At 34.9% G+C, this 17,318-nt stretch overlaps 1 protein-coding gene across 2 annotated transcripts in view; it reads right to left on the minus strand.

Moving 5' to 3' along the window:
• Positions 1-2,917: 2,917 nt before the first annotated feature.
• Positions 2,918-17,318, minus strand: part of LOC128986570 (general transcription factor IIE subunit 1) — a 38,721-nt gene continuing 24,320 nt past the window's right edge. For both annotated transcript variants that reach the window (XM_054407003.1, XM_054407004.1), the window contains exons 6-7: positions 16,480-16,705; positions 2,918-6,308 (exon numbers count right to left, since the gene is read on the minus strand). In XM_054407003.1, coding sequence (XP_054262978.1) covers positions 6,136-6,308; positions 16,480-16,705 — 399 coding nt within the window. In that variant the 3' untranslated portion in view covers positions 2,918-6,135. The remainder of the gene's footprint in view (positions 6,309-16,479; positions 16,706-17,318) is intronic.

Below are 17,318 nucleotides of genomic sequence, written 5' to 3' on the forward strand. Positions count from 1 at the left end.
TATTAACTTGAAGGGATATTTTTGTACTGTGTGCTATTGTATGGGCTATTTATGTATATTAAATTAACTACATTAAGAAACAGAATTACACTCTGTTTTATTCACAAAACATTTTTTTTTATCTTAACATTTTATTTGTATTTTCAGTCTAATCCTGTATTTTAACCCAACTTGCTCATCGAATCAAGATAGCTCATTCATTTAAAAAAATGTATTAAAATCTTTTATGTAAAATAATGTCTTTATGTCAATACCAAAATATGGTCGAATGAATCCTCCTTCCAAGTGTCCACAAAATGCTAGAAGTTTTGGAACGATGACCTACCGACTTAAGTTTGGCGGTAAAAGGAATGAAAACATAGGAGTTGTGAATTATGTAGAAATATCCAAACAAACAAAGTTACCACCAAGAAATAATAAAAAACATTACTGACGCGGAAAAGTATATTGAAAATGAAAGATGTGATAAACCTGCAAAATGAAGAACCAAGAGCCAGCTGGCATTGCATTAAATTTATAAGTCAATATGAAGACATCAGCTGGAGTTATATGACCGGATTACAGCCTATCTCACAGGGTAAAACTGCTGTCTTATATTTTTACTGCTGTAATATCTTGGTTACAACTTTCAAACTTTTTACTTCCATGCCATTAAATTAATACCCTTATGTATCTTATTTTACAGAAATATAATTACAGAATAATTTTGGAATCAATAACTTGGTCAATGATAAAAGGTGTTGAGAATTCAACTTTTATTCTGTTTTTTAAGGGATTTTGGTTATGAGCCTTTAACTGTTACCTACTAATAGAATACAGTGATTCCCAAAAATGATATCTAGAAACTTTATTGACCATGAACTTTGTTATTTGAAAATGGTTAACAAAACGTTGCAGGGTTTAAATAAGATTACTCATGGAAGTCTACAAAATTTTTAAATAAATACAGGAATAAACATTCTATAAAGGCAAATAAATTTCATCTTTTGGAAGTTAACCTAGAAATTATTGTAGACATTTTCCATCATAATAAAAAACAAAGTTTTGGGATCTGGAATCTGATCCCGTCCTCAGGTGAAAATCTAATAAATGATAAATGTATAATGATATATAAACTTAGAAAAATAGATTGTTGTTAAACTTTAATACTAAGCTAAATAGGACTAGTAATTTAACTTCAAACATAATTGCCATGGAATAACATTTTATTATTAATAACCAAGAAGCTTTCTGTGATTTTTGCATTGTGATTAAATAAATATTTCTTCACTGCTTGTCACAAAAGAAGCATTCCGGGACTTGAAAATGTTTTCTTCTCGACTTCGCCTCGCTCGTAAACCGCTATATTTTCCCAAAAAAATTTTCACTTTTCTGGACTAGTGATGAAATATACTATTACTATTGTTATGTTATACTTAGCCGAGACCAAACAAATAACATAAGTAAACTATTAATTAGTACATTCTTAACTGACCCATATAATATGATTTTTAAGATACCCACGTTTAACATTAATTGAGTGCTGGCTATTATTCACTAGTTAATTATTTCCCAAAACATAATTTCAAGTTAGAAGTATTCATACTCAGCTTTAAAAAAGTTTATAATTTTGATCTTAGACCATCATTTGACATAAAGCTTTACAAGGCTTCATGTTACAATGCTGGTGTCAGTCTTGGGTACAGGCCAAGCATCTGCATTATAGCATAGATGTCATCTATGATTATAGATAAGACTACCTGTGCCAATAGCCACAATCCATTACACATTGATAAGGAAGTGTCATCACCTGATGCTGAGTGAAGCACAGGTCACACTAGGCTGTTTGCCAGCCGCTGGTGATAAGCAGCTGGCACCAGCATCACCGGCTCACCAATCCAGGCTGAGTAAGCTCAGTGTCAGCTGCGAATTTTGTGGTCACATTAAGCTGACAGTCGCGGCTTCTTTCAATTCGCCGCTGATGCCAGCCTAGTGTGACCCGTGCTTAAGACCCCCACTGGTCCTTTGTACATTGCAGTAAAATTTTACTGTTGACTTAATTTTAGTCAACTTAGTTAATTTATATTCTGCTGTTTATTGGACATAAGTGTTTCTTGCTTTCATTAACATAAGTATTTTACTACTAGTGGCTTGTAGGGACATAAGTCCCTAAAAACCTCAAATGGAAAAGAAAATACTGTAATATTTATTTCAATAAACTCAGAATCAAATTATCTATGTGTCAGGATAGATATGCCAGTACAATATAAATTTTGTGTAAAAAAAAAACAGTTTGTTGTTTGTCTTTGTTTGCTTATTGTTGATGTTGTTTTCAATAAAGAATTTGAATCATTCCAGAGGTTTTTTTTATGTTTTTCAACAATCAATAAAGAAACTAAGTACTGGTACTCATTTCTTAGTAAGTAAAATGAATTTTGTAGCTGAATAGCAACTTTTAGCGCAAAAATACATTGCTAAAAATTTAGGAAATTTTTCGCAGCTCCAACCCATTTGAAAACTGTTAATTTTTAAAAAATACTGCCAAATCTATATGCTTTTATACTTACTATCAATTATAATTGTGTAATTTTTTTCTAAGCCAGTGGCATTTTACAAGAGGTCAAACAAGTGCTAGTACAACTAAAGGTCTTTTCATGGTGCACAAGTTTGGGTTCACTAAATACACCCGTATAAGTGTTAAAAAAATATAAAAGTTTGCACTCATCCAATGCCATCATTCAATACAAACTTGCAATGCATTTTTAAGGATGAAAATGTCGTTTCAATATTATTTTTCTTTTATAAATGCCTGTAAAATTTAGTGCCACTTAGCTCGAGTTTGCATTTCAAAATATTGAACTGGTAAAAAAAACACCACATTTTGAGTTACAGATAAGATTCACTTTAAAAATTTTATTAAAATTCATAGAAGGTTGTATTGACTGTACACTGTAATATGTTATCTGAATAACTAGCTTCTTAATGATTATGATTATACATCAAATAAGAAAGTGTATATAAAGATCTAATTAGAAAGTTTATATTTGCAAAACTCATCAAAGTTTTCTAAGAGACGATTCTGCCTGTCGAGGGTAGTTTATTAAATTAAAAGTTTTCAAAAGAACCAATTAATCTACAACCAAGCACTTTCAAAAGTTTCCACCTAGCAAAGTTTTAATTCAGTTTTATTCCAAAACCACCTCCACCAGTTCCTTTCAATAGAGGTTTTATGAAAATAAATTAAATAAAATACTTACAATTAATTTTGGAGTTAAATTGATAACTCATCTTGTAAAAGTAGGCTAGTTGGTAAATAATGAGAAAAGAAAAACGTGTTCCATAATTTTAAGTTGTAAGTTAAATTTATATGTATTAAAAAATTATTATTGAAGTTAGATAAGCTAGGTACAGTTAAATGAGTTGGCAGGTACTTCCAAATTTGAAATTTAAATTATGTGTTAGAATAAATACCAGTAGCCAATTAGAAGGTAGGTTTGGGTAGCTGAGTGGTTATAGTGCTCTCCTATCAATCAAAAGGTCCCCGGTTCGATCCTGAGAAAAGTCAGTAGATTGTTCAAAAATGGACCAAGCTGTTCCTGATCATTGGGCTTTAAATAAATTATCCTGACTAATAAACCAGTTGATCTAAAGCCCCTCATACACGGGCGAGCATGTTCGTAAGCATGTTGGCAAACATGCTCGCGAACATGCTCGGCGTTGTCAACAGACGGACAAGCATGCTCGCGAACATGCTTGGCGTTTCCAACTGACGGACGATCATGCTCGTGGCTCGGTAGCGGTTCCTAGGCCTATTCTTGCTTCTCTTGTGCACGTGACAGTCAAGTTGTGTGTATTTATTTATTAAATATTTAATTACTTTATTTTGATTAAATTTTATTGGATGCTAATGCTGTTGTGGCTATTTGCGGTGGTGCAGTTTGTTTGGAAGAAGAAAGCAAAAGTAAGCCATAGCGCACTCAGAAAAAATAATTTTTCAACTAAAAAATCGCCACGTGTGCGCCTGCTTTTTTGCTGCAATTACAGCATTTAGTTTTTTGCAACATACGCATTATTTCTCAGAAATAAATCAGGGGTGATGACCGTGTGTACCAGGCCTTAAGTTATCGGATTATGGTTTTAAAAATGTTGGTTAAAATTCCATCACTATGTAAAAATATTTCTTGTGGTTTTGCTTATTCTAGCCTTTCTTATTTAACTCATTTAAATTTGTATTTATTGCGTTACCAACACAAATAAATATTTGTTTAGCTTCTGTAAACATTGATTCTAAATCTATTACTGTAATTGGAATACATCAGAGTATCAACACCTTGCATCAATACTTTGCAATGGCGGTAACGAAGTAATCGTTTGGAATCGGAATGGTGTTACTTGTAATGAGTCCACGAGTGTAACTAGAATCATAGTAGCGGCTACATCGATGAAATCATTTAGCCTTATTTCTACCCACTGTGGTTGAGTTGCAATGGCGAGCAACTTGGTCGCCATTGCAACATATTGGTCGTCCCCACAGACAGGCGAGCATGTTCGCGAGCATGTTTGTGTTCGGGCTCGCCAAGTCCGACGAGCCGAGCGCCAAAGCCCAACATGCTCGCCGCGACAGATTCCACACACGGGCGAGCATGTTCGTCGCCAACACCATCACGAGCAAGCTCACGAACATGCTTGCCCGTGTGTGGGGGGCTTTAGCCGGTAACAAAGCAAAGTAAATAGCTTTATAACTTTTATTTTTCTATAAGCAATCAATCATATGAGGATTTCTGGTCAAGAATAAAGATTGTAAAAATTCAAAGCTTGGAATATTGTTTGACTTTAATTGTCCAAATAATTAGTTTCAAATAAGGACATTTGAAGTATGTTTGAATCCAAGTTTAGTTAACAACATTATTGTAACATTAATTCTGTTCTTAATTCAGAATAATATTTAGCAAAGTAAAAAAAAACAATACTTGTGACAAAACCGAGAAGATTTAAAATTTTAATGGTAATGTATGTTAAATAAAAGTAGTAACGATTCGTTAGGAAAAGTTGAGCTTTTCTTTATGTATGAGGTAAACAGTGCTCCCTAGTTTTAGTGAATATTTGAATATTTAAAAGGTTTGTGCGAATATTTACAGTCAATTCTCTTCTATTTGCAGTTGCTAAAGAGGTTAAACTGAATTTTTTACCTCTAAGTATTTATTTGAGGTGTTAAAACATTTTTCATTCTGTTAATTTGCTATGATTTTATACACTGACTTTTTTTAAATCTGACTACTTTAAATTCTATGATTGATTTGGTATATTATTGAATTCTTACAGAAAAAACAAGGGAAACAAAAGACTGATTGAATAAAAAAGCACTGTGAAATAACAAAAATTAGAATAATTGCTGCAGACAAGCCATATTGGCTTTTGTGGCTGAGTTGTATGTGTTTTGTAAATTTGTATTTTTGGAAATAAAAAAAAATACACAACTTATTACAACTTGTTTACGAGACAACACTTACAAATCTTATTTGGGGAAAAGAGAAAAATATTTTGCTGATTGCTTGGAGTTCAATATAAATACAAGAGTGGACATTTTCTTTGAGAAATTTCCTGAACTTAGATAAGCACAACTTGGGAGGGCTTAAAATATTCAATCTCTTTAAACGTTGTGTAGACTGCAAACTAATTTAGGGTCACACTATTAAATTTAAGAACAATTACCCTATATACTACCAAAGTTTTAAACAAGGAAATATGATTTCCAGGTTTTTATGTGATTAAGACTGGTTTTGTAGGAACTAAAAATCCTATGGAACTAACATTGACCACAAAAACCACACAACACAACAAGATTTCTTGGATTTTAAAGATTAGAATAACCAATGTCTGTAAAAAAAACACTACTCCTGATTAGGTTGTCAAACACATAGAGCTGGCATACTGGTATCTTTTGCAATTTAAAAAAATCAAGAAACTTCGAAATAGATTGATATACTGTAAACAGTAAAATATAATGTTGTAGCATTATCTGTTGAAGAACATGAGTAAAACACATTCATAGCCAAGTTACAAGGTGAACTATGAATTTATCAACATAAAATGTACTTATACATACCAAATGGTTTATTAAAAATATATACATGATGTTAAATCTATTCTGTACATCTAATCTAACACATGAGAGTAGTATTCTTGGTAGACTTGTATGTAAGTTTCCTTCTCATGAGGTGACATTTCTTGTATCAGCTGGTCATCAACTTCAGTTATCGGGACAGTTCGTTCTCCTACAGTAACGACTGGAATGAGATCATCTTCGTCTGAATCCAGAGTTTCCAATTCTGAAAAAAACATTCTATTAACAATTCTTACTAGCATACAAGACAAGTAGTCCCTTGACAATATGGCTCCCTAAGATCTGTCCTGATCTAGAAAAACATCAACAAAGCTTAAAAAATGTCAGTATTGCATTGAAAAATAGAACAGCTTTAAGTGGTTTATAGTTATTAGCAGTGCTGCTACCTTTGGGTGTTTCAGTGAACTGCGTCTACTTTCTGGGTAACGCAGAACAATCACCACTGTTCTTTTGTGATTCGTCTTACTGAGATATTTGAATACCAATAGCGATCGCTGATTCAGTTAGCGCGCCGGGGCTCCGCCCGGGCCTCGCCGCAGTTTACCAGCGCCTGTGTAAAGATTTTCAGCAGCGAACATGTTAACTTGGGTTTATACCATTTACTATATAACACTATAGATTGAAGACTATGCGGTCGGAGGTGTGAACATGAAATTTCTACAATGTACTACGTTGCGCATCGTGGGTGCACGTAGTACTGAGCCCTCTACTTAGATCACAGCACTGTTGTCACTAAGTTCATGGAACTGTCGCCTGGTGCACTGCAGTTGCTGCCAACTGGACTGGACTGTGTGACATTTTATTTTATTGGAAGAAAATACAAAAAAAATATATAAACAAGAAAAGTACAAAAATATATTTATTTAGCTACGTATTATTTGGAGAGAAATTTATGCTAGCTTGAATTTAGGAAAATATGTTGGAAACAGGAAAGATAGACAAAGAGACCTTGGATTTCAGGTGCATTCCTTATCTCTTTCATGTCCGATCAACTACAATACCTCTCCCCTTTCCCCTCCCCCCAAACCCCTTCTGTACTCTTCCATTCTGTGTCTAGTTCTAACTCTGAATTCTGAGTAGCAGGATATTTACTTGTTGGATCATAGTTTACTTGCCCGTTGTGGGGATTTATGTCCAATAATTATTGAAGATTTGTTATTTAGTCAGTATTAGTTCACATATTTTGGTTTGGAGTACAGTGCAGTTAAATTTGTCTATTAATATTATAATTGACAAAATCTGAGTTGTGTTACAATCATTTTCATACAGGATTATCTTAACTTACTGAATAACACAAAAAATATTGCAGAAGCCTTAGGGTAAGTTTATTCCATGTATTATTTTATTAGATTTACGGTGTTTTCAAGAAATTTGTAGTTTCAAGTGATTTAAATAATTTGTAAATTTGATTTCAAACTGCCAAAATTGAATTGTACAGACCTGTCAGATTTGGACAAACTAAAACCTGTTGGTAAAGTTACAAGTTTGAAGTTACAAAATTTTCATAAATTGTTGTTTGTAACTTGAGAAATGATATTTAATTGATTGTTTAGAAACAAAGGTATACATACTGAAAGTTGATTTTGCAATGAATAATTATTTTAAAATGCTCTTCTTTTGTCAAAGACAAAAATGTATCAATTAATTCTAGTGTTTAATTCTTTTATCATGTGTTTAATTGTTTTGTACAGTAAAAATTAACTTGTTTATTTTACCAGGCACATTGATCAGGTATGTACATTGTATGGTTCAATTTAATGTTGTATTACCGGTATTATTCAATTGTTGTATATTTATCCTTGAAAATTGATTAACCTTGTAAACTTGTATTTTTATTAGGCTGTAATACTTTTTGTTGTAAAGCTGTATATACTCCCTTTCTAAAAAAAAAGAGCTGTTTTGTAATGTCATACATAATTTTTGAGTGTTAAAAAAAGTATAATGAATTCTTGGCTTATGTTTAAAAGTAAATAATGTTTCATTAAAATAAAATAATGAAATGTCTTAAATATTGCTCACAAAAAGCTTTTGAGTTGCATTGTTTACTTATCAAAAAATGTTTGGTTAAAATGCTTATCTACAATGAAATAATCAATAATAAGACACTTGTTATTTATATCATGGGTTATTTCAGGCTTCTTATGTATAGCCTACAAAGGATCTCATGTCTCGCTCTATTCACGTAAATGAAGCTGGAATATAACTAAATTGGAATACACTAATACGAGTTGGATTCAATAATTATAACCCAAACTGGTAACAAGTTAACCCAAGGACTTCCTAGATCATCAAACCAAGGTAGACAGACTTTATACTTTTATTTATTGCTGTGCAACCTCACTTCAGCGTCCCTGCATAGTGCCACAGACTATTGGATTTTGTGGAGTAAATTGTGTAAATAGGTGTCTACAGTACAGCCGGAGAACTTTTGTATATTATAAATTTTAATTAAGTTTTCTCTGTGGTAGTCGGATATAACTTTAGAAATTGTTCCAAGGGTATTTTATTTAATTATTTTGTAGGGTTTATAATCTCAAACTGCATATTATACATTGTATCCAACCTAACCTTTGTTTTCTCTTACTCCCCCCCCCCCTCCACCGACCTGAACAAACCGAGGCAAGAATATTTTAAGATAACTGAATTTAGGTCTGTAACAATAAAAATGGCGCCCAACGTGGGGCCTGTGGTTGGATTACTACTTCATAATAATTTTGGACTTGAATTATTTTTGAAGAATATACCAAAATTATTCTGGGCAGATTTTTGCACTTGAAGTTTTTGACTTATGGAGTTGAGGAAGTCTATGGCACATGCAGTTAAGTGAGATAAGTTTATACAACTGGTTCATACTTGAAAATATATTAGGCCTAACTGAACATTGATTGAAAATATATTAGGCCTAAATGAACATTTATTGCAAATATATTAGGCCTAACTGAACATTGATTGAAAATATATTGGGCCTAACTGAACGTTGATTATTTTATGAATCTTGTAATGACTTAGCCTATATTTATTTGAGGTCTACATTTTCAGGAACTACTTGGGAAGTATTTTGTATTATTTATAGGAGTAAATATTGTTGTTTTCAGCCCTAATAGTGTGTATATTGCTTCTTTATGATATTTTGTCCCATTTATATGTGTTTTTGGTCATTTACTTGAATATTGCCATTTATTTGAAATTTTCAAAATGATCTACAAGTCTTCTCATATCAACCACTTGGATAGGGGTGAACTCAAACATGAACTGGATGTTAGGAGCTTTAAGGATCATTCTGGAATTAGGATGGAGGATTTAAGGAAGAAGTTAAGGAGATTTTTGAAGAAGGAAAAGTCTGGAATTTCTGCTATCCCTGTAGCAATTGATGATGAGCATGAAGTTGAAGCCTGTCGAGAAAAATAGGCAAACTTACTGAAATGTTGAATCTTCTGATTTTACCATTGGAGGGTACTGATGTACCTAAGTTGAAGCGAAGATTAGAGGCTGCGATTTTTCACACGTATCAGAGAATTGAAAGAATAGGTAAGGGTTATGAGGCTGAGGGTCAGAAACTGAGCCGCGATATAAAAGATATCATAAGGAGATTTGAAAAAGTTGTTGGCCAATCACTACAGGATATTACAAGTGATTCTGAAAAGACAGATTCTGCCAATGAGAGTGGAGATATGGAAACTATGAGCTCAAATAAGGTTGATGGGCGCAACACATTAGTTGGTTTTCAAACTAGTGCTTCATCGGATGAAGGAAATGGAGCGAGTGCCTCACATAAATTAAAATCAAAAGTTTTGGAAGTAAATAAGAAGATGAATGGGAATTTTCAAAGGAAAACAAAGAGTGGAGGAAAGAAGTCTACCCGACCAACTACATCGGGTACTGAATTCTCCAGTGAAGAAGAAGCTGACTACAAGCCGCTGAAGAACAAAACTAAGAAGAGTAAGAAGAAGAAGAAGAAGAAGTCTCGCCACTACAAAGAATCATCTTCGTCATCATCGTCTACTGAAATTTCAGATGAAGATCATGCTTTTAATTCAAGAAAAATCATGCTCAAGAGAACTCCTGTTAGATTGTGGAACTTAAAATTTTCAGGAGATGACAACAATAGTGTTGGTGCATTCCTGGCTGATGTTGAGGATAAACGTGTTGCAAATCATATGACTTTCAGAGAACTATTCAATGCTGCCGGCGAACTTTTTACTGGTTCTGCCTTAGCAGTCTATAGGTCTTGTAGAGGAATAATTGAGGACTGGCAAGGGCTTGAAACAAAATTATTATATGCATTTCAAGATCCTGACTATGACAGAAGACTAATGCGAGAAATTGAAAATAGGAAACAAGGATCCGAAGAAACTGTGACAGTCTACATTGCCAAGATGCGTAGCTTGTTTGGTCGCTTGACTAGGCCAAAATCTGAGGGAGACATGTTGGATATTATTGAAGAAAACGTACTTCCAGAATATCAGTCTGCACTTTGTTTACAAAATGTTAAAAATATTGATGAGCTAGAGATTGTTCTATGTAGTCTTGAGAAAGGTCGACTTAGAGCTCAACGCTATGATATGAAACCACAACGAAGTCTTCTCGAACCTGACCTTGCATATAAGCCTAGAGTGAGGAGAGATAATATAAAAATATCAACTGTGGAGTCATCCAACGTCTCTCAGAACAAAACCAAGCATCAATCAAGTTGGTCAAAATCTGCATACACCTGCTGGAATTGTCGAAAACCAGGACACGTTTTTGCTGATTGCTTTAAGCCAAAGACAATATTTTGCTATGGTTGTGGCAAAGAAAACACTATAAAATCAAAATGCCCTTCCTGCCAACCAAAAACAACCCCGTCTGAGTCGGAAAACTCTCATGCGGAACGTCATGTGTCCGGCAACCGTTCCGCAAAAGTCAAAACCAAGATCGATTAAGTCCGGATAGAATGTTAGGCAATAGTTCTGTAAATATTACCTCCTTATTAACCTTCAAAGAAGGAGATGTCAGGCCATATCTTCATGTGAATATTGGTGGTTCAAATATAATGGGTTTATTGGATTCAGGAGCTAATAGGACTTTGATAGGAGATAAAACTCGAAGAATGTTAGAAATATTGGGACATAGGATCAGATCTTCTAGTGTTACTCGTGCTACTACTGCTGATGGATCAACATGCACTATTGGAGGAGCAATGGATGTTCCGATAGAAGTAGATGGAAGAACCGCTATCATGGAAGTTTTATATCTTCCACACACTACTGTATCATTAATTCTTGGTGCAGATTTTCAAAAACTTTTTGGTATTATGCTCGATCTATCTAGGGGTAGATGGTACTTTTCCGACAGCGTTCATATAAGGGAATTTAGGGATTGTGCTGTGGCTAGCTGTGAAACAAATAGACTACAAAGTCATAACCGAGCAATATGTTCAAGAGAACACTTAACAGAAGAACAAAATGGTCAACTATTGGAGCTCACAAACAAGTATTACCCTCAAATGACAACTAAGTATGGCTGTACATCACTCGTGGAGCATCGTATTGATACCAGTGACGCTGCACCAGTGAAGCAGCGATATTATCCAGTTTCGCCAAATGTTCAACGGCATATTGATCAAGAATTGGACGAAATGCTAAAACATGACATCATAGAGCCTAGTACTAGTGCATGGTCATCACCGGTGGTCTTGGTAAGAAAACCTGACAACACTTACCGCTTTTGTGTTGATTATCGTCGCCTGAACTCTCTCACAAGGAAAGATGCATATCCTATTCCTTATGTCAACCAGATACTGAACCAACTGAGAGATGCGAGATATTTAAGCAGCATTGACATAAAATCTGCTTATTGGCAGATCAAAATCGCAGAAGATTCCCGGGAGAAGACTGCATTCACCATACCCAACAGGGGTCTTTATCAATTTAAGTGAATGCCCTTCGGTCTTACCAATGCTCCTGCTACTTGGCAGCGATTAATTGACCAAATATTAGGACCGAAATTAGAGCCCTCAGTTTTTGTTTTTCTCGATGACATAATCATTGTCACTTCAACCTTTTCTGAACATATCAATGTTCTTTGTGAAGTTTTTGAACGTTTAATAGCTGCAGGTTTAACCATAAACAAAGAAAAGACTCAATTGTGTAGATCGGAGTTGAAATATTTAGGATACAAAGTTGACTACAGAGGACTTCATGTTGACCCAGATAAAGTTTCTGCCTTAGCTGACATCTCTTCACCGACTACAAAGAAGGAAGTTAGAAGTTTTATTGGAGCCACATCCTGGTACCGAAGATTCATACCAGATTATGCAACAAAAATTGCACCATTGACCAAATTATTGCACAAGAATGTTGTGTTCAAATGGAATGACGAGGCTGAACAATCCTTTCGCATAATCAAACAACTTCTTATAGGTGCACCAATTTTGTCTTGCCCTAAATTTGATTTACCATTCGAGCTACATTGTGATGCGTCAGACGTAGGAATTGGATGTGTTCTTACACAACACTATGAGGATGGAGAACACGTAGTCTCTTATGCAAGCCGAACTCTAAACCGAGCTGAAAAACACTACAGCACAACTGAAAAAGAGTGTTTGGCAGTTATATGGGGAATTGAACATTATAGATCATATTTGGAAGGAGCCAAGTTTACTGTATATACCGACCATCATAGTCTAATCTGGTTAGCAAACCTTAAGGATCCCAGAGGACGTTTAGCCCGGTGGGCAGTTCGTCTGCAAGCTTTTGATTTTGAATTAAAACACCGGAAAGGCAAAGATAACGCAGTAGCTGACCTACACAGAACTGCAACAAAGGAAGCTCAAGAAGAAGAAATTGACTTAGCTTTGATTGAAGTAAAGCAAGATACTAAAGATCGTTGGTTCCAGAAAATGTTTGATAGTGTTTTAAATTATCCCGAAAAGTACCCTTCATGGCAGGTTAAAGGAAATAACCTCTACAAATACATTAGGCCAAGACAACCGGAAATTGATCGCCGCTTTGAGTGGAAACTTGTTGTTCCAAAGGATTCTCGACATGAAGTGTATCGAGAATGTCATGATGACCAATGTGCAGGCCACCTTGGGTTCTATAAAACATATAATCGTGCATCACAATTGTATTATTGGCCTAAGATGAAAGCTGACGTGGCATCGTATGTGAGGAACTGCCTTACATGTCAAGTCTCAAAACCTGAACAGAAGAAACCTGTAGGACTAATGGGGAACCCCCGTCTCCCCTCATCACCATTTGAAATCATATCTGCAGATGTCATCGGACCACTTCCACGTACGTCAAGAGGATTCAAGTACATTTTAGTTGTGACCGATCTGTTTTCTAAGTTTACACTACTCTTTCCATTAAGATCTCTATCATCAAAATTAATCGCCCAGCATCTAGAAGAAGGAGTTTTTCTAATATTTGGAATACCCCGTGCTCTTATTTCAGACAACGGACCTGAGTTTATAGGAGCATCAACAAGAAACCTTTGTGCTTCTTACCAGGTTAAAATGTTCTTCAATGCTAGGAGACATGCTCAAGCGAACCCGACTGAAAGGTACAACAGGACATTAATCACAATGATCCGTTCTTATGTTGGAGATTTTCACAAGAAATGGGATGATTGTCTTCCAAAACTTGCATTTGCCCTTCGCACTGCTAAAAGTGAAGTCACAGGATACACTCCAGCCAGTCTAGTTTTTGGACGAGAAATAACGCAGCCACTGGAAGAAAATTTAGAAACTGCAAACCCAGAGACACTTCAAGATCAGAGCCGTCTAAGAGAACTAAAGAACGTCCATGAAAAAGTTAAACAGAGATTAGCAATGGCTTATGTGAGGAGTGCCCGCCAATACAACCTGAGGAGACGGACACATGGAGTTTCAGGAAGGAGACGTCGTTTGGAAAAGAAAATTTACCCAGTCAAACAAAGAAAAGGAGATCATTGAAAAATTTGCTCCTAGATATTGCGGACCTTATGTAATCAACCGGAAAATATCACCTCTGATTTATGAACTAGCCGACACAAATGGGCAGAATGTTGGAAGATGGCACATCGAAGACTTGAGACCCTACGTTAGCACCGATAGACCACCTGACGAACCCTAGACATGAAGATCACCATAGAGAGGCGCCTTCGTCTTTTAAGGAAGGGTGGGATTGTGACATTTTATTTTATTGGAAGAAAATACAAAAAAAAATATATAAACAAGAAAAATACAAAAATATATTTATTTAGCTACGTATTATTTGGAGAGAAATTCATGCTAGCTTGAATTTAGGAAAATATGTTGGAAACAGGAAAGATAGACAAAGAGACCTTGGATTTCAGGTGCATTCCTCATCTCTTTCATGTCCGATCAACTACAATACCTCTCCCCTTTCCCCTCCCCCCAAACCCCTTCTGTACTCTTCCATTCTGTGTCTAGTTCTAACTCTGAATTCTGAGTAGCAGGATATTTACTTGTTGGATCATAGTTTACTTGCCCGTTGTGGGGATTTATGTCCAATAATTATTGAAGATTTGTTATTTAGTCAGTATTAGTTCACATATTTTGGTTTGGAGTACAGTGCAGTTAAATTTGTCTATTAATATTATAATTGACAAAATCTGAGTTGTGTTACAATCATTTTCATACAGGATTATCTTAACTTACTGAATAACACAAAAAATATTGCAGAAGCCTTAGGGTAAGTTTATTCCATGTATTATTTTATTAGATTTAAGGTGTTTTCAAGAAATTTGTAGTTTCAAGTGATTTAAATAATTTGTAAATTTGATTTCAAACTGCCAAAATTGAATTGTACAGACCTGTCAGATTTGGACAAACTAAAACCTGTTGGTAAAGTTACAAGTTTGAAGTTACAAAATTTTCATAAATTGTTGTTTGTAACTTGAGAAATGATATTTAATTGATTGTTTAGAAACAAAGGTATACATACTGAAAGTTGATTTTGCAATGAATAATTATTTTAAAATGCTCTTCTTTTGTCAAAGACAAAAATGTATCAATTAATTCTAGTGTTTAATTGTTTTATCATGTGTTTAATTGTTTTGTACAGTAAAAATTAACTTGTTTATTTTACCAGGCACATTGATCAGGTATGTACATTGTATGGTTCAATTTAATGTTGTATTACCGGTATTATTCAATTGTTGTATATTTATCCTTGAAAATTGATTAACCTTGTAAACTTGTATTTTTATTAGGCTGTAATACTTTTTGTTGTAAAGCTGTATATACTCCCTTTCTAAAAAAAAGAGCTGTTTTGTAATGTCATACATAATTTTTGAGTGTTAAAAAAAGTATAATGAATTCTTGGCTTATGTTTAAAAGTAAATAATGTTTCATTAAAATAAAATAATGAAATGTCTTAAATATTGCTCACAAAAAGCTTTTGAGTTGCATTGTTTACTTATCAAAAAATGTTTGGTTAAAATGCTTATCTACAATGAAATAATCAATAATAAGACACTTGTTATTTATATCATGGGTTATTTCAGGCTTCTTATGTATAGCCTACAAAGGATCTCATGTCTCGCTCTATTCACGTAAATGAAGCTGGAATAAAACTAAATTGGAATACACTAATACGAGTTGGATTCAATAATTATAACCCAAACTGGTAACGAGTTAACCCAAGGACTTCCTAGATCATCAAACCAAGGTAGACAGACTTTATACTTTTATTTATTGCTGTGCAACCTCACTTCAGCGTCCCTGCATAGTGCCACAGACTATTGGATTTTGTGGAGTAAATTGTGTAAATAGGTGTCTACAGTACAGCCGGAGAACTTTTGTATATTATAAATTTTAATTAAGTTTTCTCTGTGGTAGTCGGATATAACTTTAGAAATTGTTCCAAGGGTATTTTATTTAATTATTTTGTAGGGTTTATAATCTCAAACTGCATATTATACATTGTATCCAACCTAACCTTTGTTTTCTCTTACTCCCCCCCCCCCTCCTCCGACCTGAACAAACCGAGGCAAGAATATTTTAAGATAACTGAATTTAGGTCTGTAACAACTGAACTTAGCAACGGACTAGACCAGGATCAATAACCAGAGTCCTATGGCAGAGTAATATGGCTTGAATAGAGAAAATCCCCGAAACGGGGACAAAAGCTTTGCCAGATGGGATTTTACAGAAATGTTTAGTACCCTACACACAAAATAAAGCTCGTATTTTAAGCTACAGCCTGGCAACAATCACAGCGTCCCAGGTCAAGTGCTGGGCTCAGACAGACGCAATATTTGGCAGGCGAGCACCCTACTGATATAGCAGTAGACCGCGTGCAGTGCTAGTGCCGCGCTACTGCTATAGCAGTAGGCCGCAGCGAAAGTGTTAATTGTTGCACATATTACCCTAGTACTGATGACTTTACCTGGAGATGGAACATTAATGTCCCTGAGAGTGTCGTCCTCGTCATTACTACTCTCCGAGCCACTGTCCGGAGGCAGGATGGCCTTGGCTGCGGCCCCGGGGGCTGTGCTGCCCCGCCTCTCATGTGCCAGCAGTACAGACATGATGTCCTCACCCCCTGACTTGGCCCCGCCTCCAGTAGCTGCCCCCCGCTCTGCCTCCGCACTGGCTCCCACCAGGTCATCTGTCTGTAACACGTTACATTGAAATGTATAAATGGATGTGTATTGAAATGTGTTTCCCACAAATTACACTTCCAAGCAGCTGGTTTCTATACTTTTCTAGAACAATTTGTTAAAATCAGCTGTACTCCGGTTAAATCAGCTGGATTAGAATAAAGTAACCTAGTGTCTGGAAAATTCACCAAACAAAAGAGTGTTTTACAAAATATGTGGCATAATATGAGTTTCTTTGACTCTCAACGAAGCTGTAAAATAAATATTAGTCAGGTTTTAAAAGGCACATGATTGCACTTCCAAAGCAAATATTGAAAAGTTTAAAAATCTTGTTACCTAAAGAAAAGTTGAAGACTCTGTTATAATAGTGTGTCAAAAACTGTGTAGGATATATTAGGAGTTGACAGGAGTCAATAATTTTATCTCTGTTGACTACAGCGCTCCAAATTCTTTGGTAACTCGGGGAGCGCCGATCAGCAAAAACATGTTCACGTTGAAGCATATTAATCATGCACCGAAAAGTTAATTACCGAGCAGAAAATTGTATGTGATTCTTAAATATATTTTCCGTGTGAATTGATTTTTAAAACTTTTGTTTTAGAGAGAAAAAAAATCATAGTTTAAG

The sequence above is a fragment of the Macrosteles quadrilineatus genome, unplaced genomic scaffold (genome assembly GCF_028750875.1).
Source record: "Macrosteles quadrilineatus isolate MER2022 unplaced genomic scaffold, UCM_ALF_1.0 Scaffold_2__2_contigs__length_208266976, whole genome shotgun sequence".
NCBI lineage: Eukaryota > Metazoa > Arthropoda > Insecta > Hemiptera > Cicadellidae > Macrosteles > Macrosteles quadrilineatus.